The sequence below is a fragment of the Gadus chalcogrammus genome, chromosome 2 (assembly GCF_026213295.1).
Source record: "Gadus chalcogrammus isolate NIFS_2021 chromosome 2, NIFS_Gcha_1.0, whole genome shotgun sequence".
NCBI lineage: Eukaryota > Metazoa > Chordata > Actinopteri > Gadiformes > Gadidae > Gadus > Gadus chalcogrammus.
In genome coordinates, this window is record NC_079413.1 from 19,075,290 (window position 1) to 19,092,615 (window position 17,326).

Genomic DNA, 17,326 nt, shown 5'->3' on the forward strand with positions numbered 1-17,326 from the left:
CCCCTTTAACCTCCGCCATCTCTAATGCATCTTGTCCAAAACAACCATGGGTGTGTTCCGGGGCTGGGGGCCGGCCCCCGCTGCCCACCCGTCTCCAGGTCAGCTCCCAGCCCGGCCGCGGCCCCCGGCCTGGTGGTCATTACAGACCCAGTAATGACCTCCTTTGTGAGGCTGCTATTCAGGGAGCCGGAGGAGACAGAACAACAACAGGTCACCGCTGAGCCTCTGCCTCAGCCCGCCTGGCCTCCACCACCCCCCCCCCCCCCCCCCCCCGCCCCCAGCACTCATTAAAATACATCATTTAGGGAACTATGTTTAGACACCAGGGACAGGGATGTGTGCGTGTGTGTGTGTGTGTGTGTGTGTGTGTGTGTGTATGTGTGTGTGTGTGTGTGTGTGTGTGTGTGTGTGTGTGTGTGTGTGAGTGTGTGTGTGCATGTGTCAGCATGCTTGTGTGTGTGTGTGTGTGTGTGTGTGTGTGTGTGTGTGTGTGTGTGTGTGTGTCTGTGTTTGTGTGTGTGTGCAAATGTTTTCAAGTGTCTGGATGTATGTGCACAGTCATCTATGTGGAGGTAGGTATGTCATGTATGCAGAGGTATTTAGTAATGCACGCAGTTTAGTATACTCCAGGAGGCGGATCACACCAGCCATGTGCCCCCCCCCCCTTTCAATTGGTTCTCAAGGCAGGCTATGATCGATCTCTAGTGAGCATCTCATACAAATATGGAATATGGAAACTGCCGACAGACTGCAACCTTGGATTCTTTGTACAAACATGTCGTTGAATATGGACCAGTTTTGTAAGCCTTTGTGAGATGGACTTTTAACGCGGAGGCAGATTGCAGTGGGCTGGAAGATCGAGAGAAGGCGTTCTAGTGGCCATAGGGGGGAGGGCGATGATGGCTTAGCCTAAAGCCTCCTCTGGAAGTCAGGTCAAGCTCAGGGACACAGAACCCCCACAGCTGGATGGATCACCTCTTCAGACCCTTGGTGGTATAGAGTGTTCCGGAAGGACCCAAGAGGCATGCACTGTTTGTGCGTAAACGGTGTGTCTGTTAGATCGCAAAAAGGCCATCCTTTATCCCTCCTGACTGCTGGTACGCATTTAATGGGAATGCACGAAGCGGTTTTTAAAAGAGGTTCAACTTTGCCCCCTCGTGGTGACTCCTTAGCACTGCACCTTAAATTCAATTCCCCCCTAGGGGTGACTTCTCAGCACTGCACCTAGTGGTCGTTGTGCCCACATGAAAAAATTCTATAGTTTACTATAGTAAATAAACTATAGTATACCCTATATATACTATAGTAAATATTGTAGTGTTTTTTAACCTTACTATGGTAGTTTTACTACAGTAAACTATAGTATACTACAGAAAATTCTATAGTTTACTATAGTAAATAAACTATAGTATACCCTATATATACTATAGTAAATATTGTAGTGTTTTTGAACCTTACTATAGTAGTTTTACTACAGTAAACTATAGTATACTACAGAAAATTCTATAGTTTACTATAGTAAATAAACTATAGTATACCCTATATATACTATAGTAAATATTGTAGTGTTTTTGAACCTTACTATAGTAGTTTTTACTACAGTAAACTATAGTATACTACAGAAAATTCTATAGTTTACTATAGTAAATAAACTACAGTACACCCTATACTATAGTAAATATTGTAGTGTTTTTGAACCTTACTCTAGTAGTTTTACTACAGTAAACTATAGTATACTACAGAAAATTCTATAGTTTACTATAGTAAATAAACTATAGTATACCCTATATATACTATAGTAAATATTGTAGTGTTTTTGAACCTTACTATAGTAGTTTTACTACAGTAAACTATAGTATACTACAGAAAATTCTATAGTTTACTATAGTAAATAAACTATAGTATACCCTATATATACTATAGTAAATATTGTAGTGTTTTTGAACCTTACTATAGTAGTTTTACTACAGTAAACTATAGTATACTACAGAAAATTCTATAGTTTACTATAGTAAATAAACTATAGTATACCCTATATATACTATAGTAAATATTGTAGTGTTTTTGAACCTTACTATAGTAGTTTTACTACAGTAAACTATAGTATACTACAGAAAATTCTATAGTTTACTATAGTAAATAAACTATAGTATACCCTATATATACTATAGTAAATATTGTAGTGTTTTTTGAACCTTACTATAGTAGTTTTACTACAGTAAACTATAGTATACTACAGAAAATGCTATAGTTTACTATAGTAAATAAACTATAGTATACCCTATATATACTATAGTAAATATTGTATTGTTTTTGAACCTTACTATAGTAGTTTTATTACAGTAAAGTATAGTATACTACAGAAAATTCTATAGTTTACTATAGTAAGTAAACTATAGTATACCCTATATATACTATAGTAAATATTGTAGTGTTTTTGAACCTTACTATAGTAGTTTTACTACAGTAAACTATAGTATACTACAGAAAATTATGTAGTTTACTATAGTAAATAACCTACAGTACACCCTATATATACTATAGTAAATATTGTAGTGTTTTTGAACCTTACTATAGTAGTTTTACTACAGTAAACTATAGTATACTACAGAAAATTCTATAGTTTACTATAGTAAATAAACTATAGTATACCCTATAATATTGTAGTGTTTTTGAACCTTACTATAGTAGTTTTACTACAGTAAACTATAGTATACTACAGACAATTCTATAGTTTACTATAGTAAATAAACTATAGTATACCCTATATACTAAGTCAATATTGTAGTGTTTTTTTAACCTTACTATAGTAGTTTTACTACAGTAAACTATAGTATACTACAGAAAATTCTATAGTTTACTATAGTAAATAAACTACAGTACACCCTATATACTATAGTAAATATTGTACTGTTTTTGAACCTTACTATAGTAGTTTTACTATAGTAAACTATAGTATACTACAGAAAATTCTATAGTTTACTATAGTAAATAAACTACAGTACACCCTATATATACTATAGTAAATATTGTAGTGTTTTTTAACCTTACTATAGTAGTTTTACTACAGTAAACTATAGTATACTACAGAAAACTGCAGTTTTATTACTACAGTATACCACATATATACTGCTACAGTAAACTATAGTATACTACAGAAAATTGCAGTTTTATTACTACAGTATACTACATTATATACTACTACAGTTTACTACATAAACTATAATCTACTGAAGTAAATTACAGAACTTTTATTATACTTTTATTTTGCTATAGAATACTACAATTACGACACCATAGTACTATATATACTGCATTACATAACTGCATTATGCAGTATTTTGTTGTTCTTTTAACTATGTCATTGTACTTTACCTAGTGGATATTTTCAACTGTTTCACTTTTTGTTGTTGCCATTTTTAACGATAGTTCTGTAACAATAATTAACTGCACATAAATTAGGCTTACAACCACCATTAACACAGTGTTTTCTACAGACTGCTAAAATACAAAAGAAATAGAACAAAAGTTTAACTTTCTTTAAACAGTTGATAATTTATTGTTTCTGAAATTTGGCAGCATTGTTCAGCTTTTGTCGTATAAATGCTTTTATGTTCGTATCAGTTACGTGAACTTCAACTTTGCAGCATCTGTGGGAATACACACACACACACACACAAACACATACACGAAAGATGAGCATGAGAATGAGGGTATCACTCAACCAACATCTTTTCTCATTTCTATATACCTACTTGTTATTTCAACAAGGTCCTGTTTGGCTAGGCCAGGTTTTCCTTCTGTGCAGCTGCTGGATGACTGGCCAGTCACTGAATGGCCTGCCATATATTCCCTGGTATACATCCCATGTAGGAGATCATTTATGAACTTCTGGGGGCAGCGCTCCACAAGTCCTTTTGGAATGACCTTTAATGCAAGTAGATAACATTACCACAAATCTACTTCAACATACAGCAGACTAGCGTCTTACCTCAATGATATATATATGCATTTAGATTAACCGAGTGTACGGCTGATGCATTTAGAAAAACAGTGCAACTGAAACTAAGTAACTTAACCTATACAAATAAAGTCAAACAGATTCTTGCAGAGTGGCCCAGGGCCTCTGTTACTGATGCTGATGATGGACCTGGTGCTGGTGATGGGTCTTCTGTTGCTGGTGGTGGAACTGCTGTTGGTGCTGGTGATAGTGTTGGTTCTGGTCTTGGTCTTGGTGTTGGTGTTGGTGATGGTATTGGTGTTGTCGTTGGTCTTGGTGCTGAGCGAAGAAACTCCTCCATCTTCTGCAAAACGTCTGGCAGCACTGAGCAAAGGATTCATAATAGCCTTTTAGCTAACATGTAAAACAGAAAAACCCTTGTGCAAAAAAAAACTAAGTTTTCAACAATAGCATTACATTTCAATGTTGCTATTTTTGCCTTGAGAGAATCATTTTCCCTCTGTAGCCTGTGGTTGTTCTCCCTCAACAGCTCACAAGATGGGAGATGGCACTGAAAATAAAAATTCCATTAAAAAAACATAACAGACTCACATACACCTGGGCAATTACAGAAGCCAGTTAGAGGGTACAAAGCTTACAGCTGATAGATTACAGGAATATATTGCTGTATCTATCCCTATACTATAGAGTTATGAAATAAAAACTTTAATTGTAGGTAGAACATTAAGTGCAGACAGTTTATTGCATTAGTGGATCTTACTTCATTCCTGGTTTCATTAATTGAGTTCAGCTGACATGATCCTATGACAAACAGAAGATGTACATAGAGTTAAGGGTTACATCAAGACTGTACAACAGAGGTCAGCAGGGGGGATGAGCCTGAGCGAGTAGACAATGCAGGCGGAACAGGAGATGAATACTCAAATCTAATCTTGTTAATATGCTTAATAAGTTGACAGAAAACAAAAAGTCAAAATGATCTGACAGGCCAGGCAAAGCAGGCCAGTTGGCGAAGCCATGGTGTACAATATGACAGACAACATTAGGCTACATCACTTTTCTTTTTTTTTTTTTTAATGTATGATGACTATATGCTATGTAAGGTGACCTTGGGTGTCTTGAAAGGCGCCTCTAAATTAAATGTATTATTATTAAATGTATTATTACTATCCGTGGAAAGTATGCTCTTCTACATTCCCTTTGGTTTAGTTCTAAACCCGAAATGCCAAGACTGTTAAGGCCATTTGTCAAGGAATTACAAGATCTATTCACAGAAGGGTTTTCTTGGCATGACAACACTGGTCATAAACACACCACAAACGTTGCCCCAGGTGTCTGCATATGTGATGCGCCAGCCCGTGCCATGGTACAGGACATGAAAAAATTTAACGGCAGATATGGGTGTGGGTTTTGTCTGCATATGGGAGAAATAGAACCAAAGGGAAAATGGTTTACACGTGTATATCCTCACTCTACTGAGTATCCTCAACTAAGAACACATGATCAGACTACCATCAGGCATCTGCTGCAATACAATCAGACACAGATGTTAATGGGGTTAAGGGACCTAGTCAACTGCTGCTACTGCCTAATTTCGACATTATCAAACATTTTGTCCCAGAATATATGCATAGTGTTTGCCTTGGTGTAACAAAACAATTTGTCAGTATTTGGTGTGATTCAAAAAACTCTGCTTTGCCATTCTATTTACAACCGAAAATAATAATAATAATAGTAATAGCCATGATTATTTATTATAATCACTGGCTATTACTTGTCTTCTCCATCTACACACTCCTCCAGGATCATATCCAAAAAGCTGATCTTTTGGATGCTTCCTATTGTCTTACGCGTTTTGTTGTCGTGGTACAAGAGCTTTATGGAAAATGTTATGTATCTTATAATGTTCACTGCTTAACCCATCTTAGCAACGCAGTTGACATGTGGGGTCCGCTGTGGGCCAACTCTTCATTTGTTTATGAAGACACAATTGGCACTCTTCTTGAAATGTTCAATGGTACACAGGCAGTCCCTGAACACATTTTTAAGAGATTTTTTAACACAAAAACACTAATGCACCACACTGAATTATTCAACAATGCCAGTGATGATGTCTGTGATCTTTTCAACAAACTTGTTAACAAAGACAATACAGTGTTAAAATCATACAAAGTAGGTAGCGGTGCTCGCGTTGTCGGGAATTACACAACAAGAGTAATTACAGTGGGGGAGTCCATTCTCTTTGGAAATTATATAGAGGCCAGTGTCAAATAATTCAAGAGATGTTTCATCCACCACACTTTATACCCCACTGAAATGTATGCAGCAAATTTTAAACGCAATAATTCTTGTGTGGCTCTAAAAAACGGAGAGCATGGTAGCATTAAATCCATACTATACTTTGTAAGCTCAATTGTGGTTGCTTATCAGCATGCAAGTGTGAAGAGGTGTACCTACACACTTTTAGATTCAAAAAGGATTCCAGACATTAAGAATCTATGATGATTTTGCTAAGGTGAATACTGCTAAGCAAATTGTGAAGTTCAGAAAGACCCATGAAATACTTCTTTGCAAACCTAATGATATTTTGTGCAAATGCTTTTGCTACGTACACGATGAGTAAATTATTCTTATCAAGATGCCTGTATTAGAAAATGTTTAAAGTTAGTAAGGCTTCAATTGTAATCTCTTTCATGGTTATTATATTCTGGCTGTTGTAGCCTATGCATGTTGTGCATTATGTTTTATATTTATGTGTGGTTTATGTTTCTACAATAAAATCTCCACATAATACAAATATTTGGCTTATGTTTCACATATTCATTTTAGGACAAATTACAGAATAATGAAAATATATATTAAAAAAAGTATATTATGGTTAACTATAGTAATCTATACTGTACTACACTTTGTAGTGACTTACTATAGTATTTACCATAGTACACTACAATGTCTGGAAAATTACTATAGAAAATCCCACACTATATAGTAATCTATAGTATACTACACTGTGTAGTAATGTTATAGTATACTATAGTAATATATAGTATACTGTAGTAAATGCTGTAGTAAACTATAGTATTTTTTCTATAGGGTTCATGATCATGATGCACACTTTGGATCACATTTGCTACCACTTGCGCCAACATATTTAACAGTTAAGTTTCACTCAAATTGAATGTGATCGGCCTATGAAGTCATTACTTATATCATTCCTCGACTTATTCCAAATTGTATGATTATACGGCCACCTGTCATTCTGAAAGTCGAGTTGTGATTCAAAGTTTCTGTATTATTGTCTGGTGTCCGTCCGTTAGAGATAACTTTTTATATAATTTGTCGTGTAGGCCTATGTCAGGTGGTCGACTGGGTGTGGACAGCATCATGAAGCGCTGTCAACCGGGACGACGGAGACCGTGAGAGATGTCGTCTGACAGAAAACACAGACAACATGGAGGAAGCCGCGCGTGTCGTGGAGACACCGTCTTTTGTCATATTTGTTGAAATTCTCCCGCTGCATCCACGACACGCACGGTTGGCTCTATACTATCAGTAATTTCAGCAGGGAAACAAAACTTAGCCATGGCCGTATGAGGTCACCGAGGTCTTTAGGCTACCTCTCTAATTATTTAATAAAATGTTTGTATTTTTTATTATCCTTTTATTTCTCTCTATATATTTATAGACAAATCGACGAAATATAACTGTGGGTTTTGTTTGGTGTCATTATGCAATGAATTTTGCTCGTCCAGAAATGTAGTAGCCTAAATAAACTCTGACCTCAGCCTACATGAAGTGGAAAGAGTGTTGAAGGATACTGCTGCGGATATATTTATCACAGGTTAAACACAGGTTAGTTAGCGTGCGGTAGGCTAATTGAACCCCGGACCTCGCGGCCACCATGCGTCAAACGACCGGAGGCGGCCGGCCAATATGAGGCTCTGCCTTCTGACGTGGGCGTTAAGTTGTCCCGCGGTTAGTTAGTGGAGTCGGCGGGGAGGCAACCGTCATAGGAAGTCAGGGAGATGTCTGGTGTCGTCGAGACGTCTGAGTCTGATCTACAGGTCACCTACATACACACTAAATACACACACATGCACACTAAGCACACACACACTCACACACATGCCTGCACACACGCACACACACACACACACACACACACACACACACACGTACGCTCACGCACGCACACACACAGGCATGCACAGCCACTCACACACACACACACACACACACACACACGTACGCTCACGCACGCACACACACAGGCATGCACAGCCACTCACACACACTAAACACACGCATGCACGCACACAAAGACACGCACACACAAACACCTAAAACAGAAATGTACACAAACACAAATGCACACACATACACACACGCACAAATACTAAACACACACCCACACACTCACACACTCACACACAGACTAAACTCATGCATACATGCACATATAATAACATACATTTATTTTTATCTCCACACTGAATTAGAATACATATAATTGATCAAGAAGTGTTTATTAATAACACGGATGATACAGATGAACTGACTATATTGATATATATTCACACACAGTCTGTGCCTGTGATTTAATAACAAAGCGTATCAGACCAGAATCTCACGATTTCATGGAACAGAACCAATCTCCCAGAATGCACCGTGTTCCTCCTCTCCTCTCCACCCATGTCTAATAAAGCAGATTGCTGCTCTCTGGTGGGTGTGTGTGCGAGCGTGTGCTTCTTAATCACTTCTGAAAGGAAATCTCAGACAGGGAAGAGCGATCGATGAGAAGTAAGGATCTATTATATTGTGATATTATCTAAAACACACACCGTCACACACACACACACACACACACACACACACACACACACACACACACACACACACACACACACACACACACACACACACACACACACGCATGCATGCACACACACACACACACACACACACACACACACACACACACACACACACACACACACACACACACACACACACACACGCACACACACACACACACACACACACACACACATGCATGCACACTCACAAACATACACACACACACACACACACACACACACACACACACACACACACACACACACACACACACACACACACACACACACACACACACACAACCCATACACACACACACACATGCACGCACTCACGCAAGCACATATATATTTGGTGGGTCCTGTGTTCCTGTGATTGTCTGTGTGTGTGTGTGTGTGTGTGTGTGTGTGTGTGTGTGTGTGTGTGTGTGCGTGTGTGTGTGCTACCTGCGTGTGCAGTCGTACACGCAGAGAAGATATATTATGGGATGTCTCCCAGACAGATCCATGTTTGTATTACGAGCACGGAGTATTGCCATGGTAATGGATCCAGGGGGCCCTCCTTGCATCACAAACTATCAATCCCATAATATCCTCTACACGACCACACAATCACACACGTACCACCTTTACAACCACACATACTTAATCAAATGCATACCATATTTACAACCACACACACTTAATCAAATACATACCACCTTTACAACCACACACTCTAAATCTCATACATACCACCTTTACAACCACACACTCTTTATCTCATACATTCCGACTTTACAACCACACACTCTTAATCTCATACATACCACCTTTACAACCACACACTCTTTATCTCATACATACTACCTTCACAACCACACACTCTTTATCTTATACATACCACCTTTACAACCACACACTCTTAATCTCATACATACCACCATTACAACCACACACTCTTAATCTCATACATACCCACTTTACAACCACACACTCTTTATCTTATACATACCACCTTTACAACCACACACTCTAAATCTCATACATACCACCATTACAACCACACACTCTTAATCTCATACATACCCACTTTACAACACACACAGTCGACCACACAACTTTACGCCACTAAATTGTTGTTTCGTGTTTTTTGTTAACAGTTTTATTGCCCATTCCCCTTTCAAACGGTGTTCCGTGGGTGTCCTGTGTCATGTCTTTGAGTCATGTAGCAGACAGTTTAATCCAAAGGGACCTAGGCATTAGGGGATCTTGCTCGACGGGTAACCCGGCCACTAGGTGAATAGTCCTTTATGCTAAGTAAGGTCACTGAGTGAAATGACCCGGAAGTAGAGAACTGGTTGAGTTCTCTTTATGCTGAGGAAAGGTGCTTAAAGGATTCCTTCCTTATCTCCTCTAGCACAGGGTAGAGTGGACCATCCTTTAGGCAAGGAAAGGAGATAATGCCATCCAACTCATGACCGTTCCCATCAACGTCGAGGAAGAGCGGTGAGGAGAAGACAGGACAGGATGTTTTGAACCTTCAACCGGAGCCAGGGTCTACGGCACACATGATTGACAGGTGTCCCCTGCTCATCAAGCAGCAGCTGCACTCAGTAGTGTGTCGATGAGGACTGATTTGACCTCGTTCTGACGCTGGCGGACCGTGGTCTGAACCCCACCAATGTTGGAGTTGAGCACAATGTGGTCTGAACTCATGGGGACAGTGTATATAACACAAATAAACTACAGACATCTATGGCTGCTTTAGGTCTGAGCATGTGTGTGTGTGTGTGTATGTGTGTGTGTGTGTGTGTGTGTGTGTCTGTGAGTGTGAGTGTGTGTGCGTGTGTGTGTGTGTGCGGGTCCGTCTATCTGTGTGTGTGTGTGTGTGTATGTGTACGTGTGTGTGTGTGTGTGTGTGTGTGTGTGTGTGTGTGTGTGTGTGTGTGTGTGTGTGTGTGTGTGTGTGTGCGTGTGTGTGTGTGTATGTGTGTGTGTGTGTGTGTGCGTGTGTGTGTTTTTTGGCTGGGGAATTGACCAATCCTCTTAGAATGTCCCTGCGCTGACCAGAGCTTAGAGACGCCCTGCTGAGCCAATCACAGCACAGGTGGGCTCACTTCCTGTTGGCCCCCGGGATTACCCAGAATGCCCTATCCTGTCCCTAGCTAGCCTCTGTGACGATGTCATCATCTCAGTGTGTGTTTGTGTGTGTGTTTGTATGTGTGTATGTGTGGCAGTGCATCTGTGTGTGTTTATGTGGGTGATAGTTTGTGTGGGTGGTTGTTTATGTATGTGTGTGTGTGTGTGTGTGTGTGTGTGTGTGTGTGTGTGGTGTGTGTGTGTGTGTGTGTGTGTTGTGTGTGTGTGTGTGTGTGTGTGTGTGTGTGTGTGTGTGTGTGAGAGGGAGAGAGAACAACTGTGCACAGGTTTAGAGTTTTCAGAGTAAACTTTACTGTGAGAATTAACGTTATTTTTGCTGCAGTTTAGTCGACTACCACACGGGGGCTTAGTACAAAGACCAAGGGTGTCATGGAAGGTTTCGCTCAACACAGGCGTTTGACAGGTTGAGCCTTTGACAGTGAAATCATGAGTACTGAACAAGGACAATCCACTTGACCTCTGACACAAGTTGTGGGAATACAAAAACAGTGGCTCGCAGGTTGGCCAAAATAAACATTTGATACAAAAATTTAATCTATGCCTACATGCCTTACCTCTTTCATTCACAAGTAAGTATGAGGACTCAAAAGGGTCATGAAGGATGATATACATAGAGCAATTTTAAAGATCTCACTCTTGATGTGGTTATTAGAATCTATCGCGTTCTTATCTAAGTGCATGTGTAGTGGTAGATCACAGCATGGAACGGTTTGAACCCCCTGGATGAGGTCATGGAAGGGGTGCCTACACCCCATGGTGCAGGTTTGAACCCCTCCACCAGCTCCACCCCAGAGGAGTTGGAGTGTCTTCTCTGTTATCTTCTCTGGGTAAACAACAGTGCGTCATGGAAGCGGTGGCGGCGTCCCGGCTCGGCGCCTCGTCCCTTGGCCAACGGGGGGAGGGTGGATTCCCCACGGTGCGCTGGCTCACAGTAACTAGCCCCAGAGGACCGGGGGGGCTGGGGGCCATCTTGTCTTGTCTGGAGACGACGGGCACCGAGGGAGAAGCATGTTGACGCGTCTGAAATGTGTTGTGAGGTCTGGAGATGAAGAAGGAGTTTCACCCTCTTGTAAATCTTTGTAATGTTGTTCTTTGTGTTCTCCTGCTGGTGTTTTGGTTATTTCTTACTTTCTCGGGATTGGATTTCTGGATTTTTATTGTGTTATTCTTGTTTCTTTTTCTCTTTAACACTTTCAATCTCGATCCTTTATTGTGTGCAAGAGGCAAGAGCAATGGGTTTGTGTGTGATTGTGTGTGTGTGTGTGTGTGTGTGTTAAGTGTGTGTGTGTGTGTGTGTGTGTGTGTGTGTGTGTGTGTGTGTGTGTGTGTGTGTGTGTGTGTGTGTGTGTGTGTGTGTGTGTGTGTGTGTGTGTGTGTGTGTGTACAGGACAGAACAACACACATGTATAAGCACAGCACTGTGAAATTTAACTGGTTTGATCATAATTGTACTGATAACAACATACTGTGTAATATCCCAAACACCCCAGACATTGTTTTCATTAACCAAGCCAGAAAATCAGTTACCATCTTTGAAATAGGCTGTGTGTTTGATCTGTATATGGACATTTGCTTCACATCCAAATTCATGAAATACCAGCCATTGGTAGAATGTATCACAGCTCTAGGATATAACTGCCAATTAATCATACTTGTGTTCGGATGTCTGGGGCATGTACACAAAGTTGTGCTCCGAGGTTTGCAGATGGGTGGACTGCAAAAGGCTGATGCGAAAAGAGTTCTAAAATTCTGCTCAGTCTCAGCGACCATAGGTAGCCTCCACATCTGGAAGAGACGTTGTGTTGTCTATCCCTGAATGCCATATTGTCATATGCAATGCTTTAACCTCAGCTAAACCATCATCATTTCATCTGTGTGTGTGTGTGTGTGTGTGTGTGTGTGTGTGTGTGTGTGTGTGTGTGTGTGTGTGTGTGTGTGTGTGTGCGTGCGTGTGTATGTGTGTGTGTGAGCATGCGTGGAAATGCTGTCAGGTCGATGATAGTTATCAAACTGCTATTATTAACTGCTCCTATCTTCTCCTGTCTGATTGTCTCAGTGTGAGTTCATTTGGGTTTCTTGTGTGTTTGTGCCTATTTTTTATTGTCGTTTGTTTGTATGTGGTTGTGTGTGTGTTTGTGTGCTTATGTATGTGTGTGTGTGCGTATGTGTGTGTGTGTTTGTAAATGTGTGTGTGTGTGTGTGTGTGCGTGTGTGTGTGTATTTGTGTGTGTGTGTTTGTGTGTTTGTTTGGAGTCCATCTGTCTCTACACAGTTCCGCAACATTGCACTAGACTTCCGTTGGTTACGTCATGCTATGTTGTTGCACAAACACACACAAACACGCACACACACAAACACACAAACAAACATATGCAAACGCACACAAACAGCCAACCTTAGGTTTGTCCAGGGGCCTGTGGGAATATACCTAAGTACTAACTGGTCATTTTAAAATGCTCCATGATATCCTCCTGTGGGATGAGATACCAGATGAGCTTCAGACTGTGGGACATCCGCAATACAAACGTCTCTCAGGTGCTGCTGCAACCAAATCAACACAGAAGGACCGTAAACCAAACCGAAGCTGCTTCGGGGAGCAGAGAGAAAAGGGCTGATGGACATCATGGAGCCTGCAGGCCGCACCTGCACAGGTGAGGCACACTGACTGGGTTGGTGTGCTCCACCACTCTTCCATCATTATCTCTCCTCTCCTACCTTCTCCGTTCCCCACATCTCCTCTCTTCTCCTCTCCTCTCCTCCATCTCCACCTCTCTTAACATCCTCAGTACTACGAATACTGCTCCTACTATTAGTAACAGACTAATGAACATTTCAGCCCTCTCACGGCTGGATGTGCATGAATAATAATCACTTATCTTAGCGTTGGTAAAGGCGGTCAATGTGGTGTGACTCTGCACTCATGACTTTGTCTCTTATTCATTAATACTACAACACGCTACATGTACAAAACTGGATGATATCTCTGAGCTAAACAACAGCGGAAATGGCACCGTGAGCCTGCTCACAGTCAGCAGGAACAAGCCGGTGACTCAGCGGATCGTGACGTTGATTCATCGCCCAAACGTTACTCGGTCAAATGGCTAAACCCGGTCAGCCACTCCACCCTAATTCCTCACCGCCGTCGGTGATGTCAAGCTAACCAATTAGCAACCAGCGATGGCTGAGCTGAATCAGGCGCTGGCCAATCAGCTTCAGGCTCACTTGCGTTGTGTACACAAGTTCTGCACTCGTTCTCCTGAATGTGTGTGTGTGTGTGTGTGTGTGTGTGTGTGTGTGTGTGTGTGTGTGTGTGTGTGTGTGTGTGTGTGTGTGTGTGTGTGTGTGTGTGTGTGTGTGCGTGCGTGCATGAGTGTGTGTGTGGTCTTGGTTGTTTTGAACAGTGCAAAGCAGCTGTGTGCTTTACTGCAAAACCCACAGACAGACAGACAGACAGACAGACAGACGGACAGACAGACGGACAGACAGACAGACAGACAGTCAGACAGACAGACAGACAGACAGACAGACAGACAGACAGACAGACGGACAGACAGACAGACAGACAGACGGACAGACAGACAGACGGACAGACAGACAGACAGACGGACAGACAGACAGACAGACAGAGTGGCCCTCTGTCTGTCTGCCAAATAGAAGGCCTGGTCAGCTGTATTCATCCAATCAAATTATACACACCACACACACACACACACACACACACACACACACACACACACACACACACACACACACACACACACAACACACACACACACAACACACACACACACACACACACACACACACACACACACCCTCCAGTAGAAATGTGTGTCTCTACTGCAGCTGTGGTTTTATTTGACTGGGAGCTTCTGTTGGTTCAGTGATGCGTTGTGCCCAACAGGAAGTGAGGTCATCATCCAGCCAGGATCACCAAATATGATGACATGTTTTATTTCATACTTACTTTGAGGCTGTGCTTCTGATCCCCTGGCATTGCCTATAGGGGGAGGGGCGGGAGGAGGCCATGTGTGTGTGTAGGTGCATGTGCGTGTGTGTGTGTGTGTGTGTGTGTGTGTGTGTGTGTGTGTGTGCGTGTGCGTGAGATGGGCTTATCACCATATGTCAAAACGGAGGCAAAGTCTTAATCCCCCCCCCCGGTTGTTATGCAATCCTCTGACGACGGCGTGGATTTGATCCTCGCCAACCCCCAAAACCCCCGAGGACTCACTGGCAGGCTGCCTGTCTATCTGTCGTCTGTTTGGCATCTTGTCTGTCTGTCTGTTTGGCTTCCTGCCTGTCTGTCTGTTTCTTTGATAGTTTGGATGTCTAACAATATAGCAGAAAACAAATACATAAATAAGTGAACAGAAGTATACGTAAAATACTACTATGACTTATGGTTAGTACCAGTAATAATACCAGCAAGATATATGAGAGTAAATTTGTTTCATATTCACTCTCCTTTTCTCTGCCACAAAGAGGAGAGAGCTGAAAGCGAGGCATTAGCTCCAGTAAGCTGACAAGTGCTTAACCAACACACATATTACTAACATGTATTCACACTACATTAATGTAAATAGGAAACATATCAAAGGTAGAAGGAGAGAAGAGGGAAGTAAAGAGAGGAAGAGATAGAGGACAGACTCCTCCATCTCTTCCTCTCTTTATTTTTCTCACCTTCTACTTTGATATCGGTTTCATATTCACTCTCCTTTTCTCTCCTACTAAGAGAAGGGCTGGAAGCGGGGCATTAGCTCCAGTAAGATAGCTCCTTCTAGGAGGAGACCCTAAATGGGTAGGAGATGGGGTCACGACCCGATGACAAACAACACCCAGAAAACCGTGAGCCAACTACAACTGGAGGTCCTGTGTGTGTGTGTGGGTGATCGAGTCCCATTGACGCATGGTCTTTAAGGTCACCAGATGAACGAGGTGAAGACCCCTGCTCTAGTGACAGGGCAGTATGTAGCATTCAGTGTGTCCTTTCAACCACACAACAGGGGACCCTGACTGGTGTACAGTGTGTAGTATTCAGTGTGTATTTTAACCCCACCACAGGGGCCCCTGACCGGTTAACACCGCCCTGGGAGGCATGGAGGGGGGAACGACCTTCTCATTATTTATTCAGAGACTGAGGACTGATGACGGCTTACTGGATCCTACTCGATGGCTAATGCCATCTCATGCTACTAGCTGTTAGCTAACTCCCAGCACATATGAGTCAACTATATAGCGGCACATATGATTGTTTACAGGGGCACATATGATTAAAGTAGGGAATATAGGACTAGTTTCCCAACCATCACATCCGTACGTAGCATGTGCTAATGTAGCAACGGACATGACGGAATATAGGCCCAATCCCAAAGTGAGCCCTGAGGACTAAGGACAAAGGACTCACAGACTTAATTGATCTCAGGTGCTAATTAACTAAAGAGAGCGAGTGTGTGAGGCCAAATGGGCTCAGATAGGTATATATGGGATTGGGACAGCACTTCACGAGAGCACATGTTACCTTGGCAACGTTTTATAACAAAGATGTTGGTTACACTTGCCGGTTTGGGGAATTTCTATTTTGAGTTTGTTGCTTTCCACAAGGCCAACGAACAGGAGACTGCCTGATTTAACATATTTTCAAACACTTGTTTTACAAGCCGGACAATAGGTTGGTCAAATACTGATAAATAACTTTCTTAATTGTTCATAATTTGTTTTCGTATTTTTTTCTCAATTTTCTTCCAGAGACATTAATAAATGAGATATGTGGTGAACAAAAACGTATATCCCTCGTTCATGTTTAATGTATTTGTTCAAATCTTAGTTCTTAAAATTTTGCCTGGCCCACAGTGTTTCATACCGTGTGACTGCAAGGGCTATTGATGTGCCAAAGTCCACAGTGTGTTGAGTTGTGCACAGGGTGGCCTCTGACATTCGTAGGTGTAAGGGAGGTGCCTTCCCTACATGCTGGGGGACATTGGAAGGGGATTTTGCCAACTAGCCCAGCCTGATGCCTTTAATAATGCTCTGGGAGCCATAGATGGCTGCCACTTAGAATAAACCCACCAGGCACAATCACTATGATTATTTTAAGTACAAGCAGTGTTTATTCAGTGCAAGTTCAGGCCATATGTGACTCCTCTGGAAGGTTCATAGATATTTGTGTGGTTATGGAGGTTCCGTTCACGATGCACATGGTCTTAAGGAAATAGCCCAATTGTATGTTCATTCTTGTACCCCTCACCTGGTTATTTTCTTTTGGAGATGGAGGGCTACCCATGTCGAACGCCCCATCACCATCACTCACGCCCTACGACAACCCACTACAGGGGGGGATGCAGGAGCGCATATAAGTGCGGCCTGCTCC

At 41.7% G+C, this 17,326-nt stretch overlaps 1 protein-coding gene across 1 annotated transcript in view; it reads left to right on the plus strand.

The window, feature by feature from the left end:
- The first annotated feature begins 11,803 nt into the window (after positions 1-11,803).
- LOC130402280 (microtubule-associated serine/threonine-protein kinase 1-like) overlaps positions 11,804-17,326 on the plus strand; it is an 18,505-nt gene continuing 12,982 nt past the window's right edge. Inside the window, exon 1 of the mRNA XM_056606428.1 lies at positions 11,804-11,890. Within this exon, the coding sequence (XP_056462403.1) occupies positions 11,804-11,890 (87 nt within the window). The remainder of the gene's footprint in view (positions 11,891-17,326) is intronic.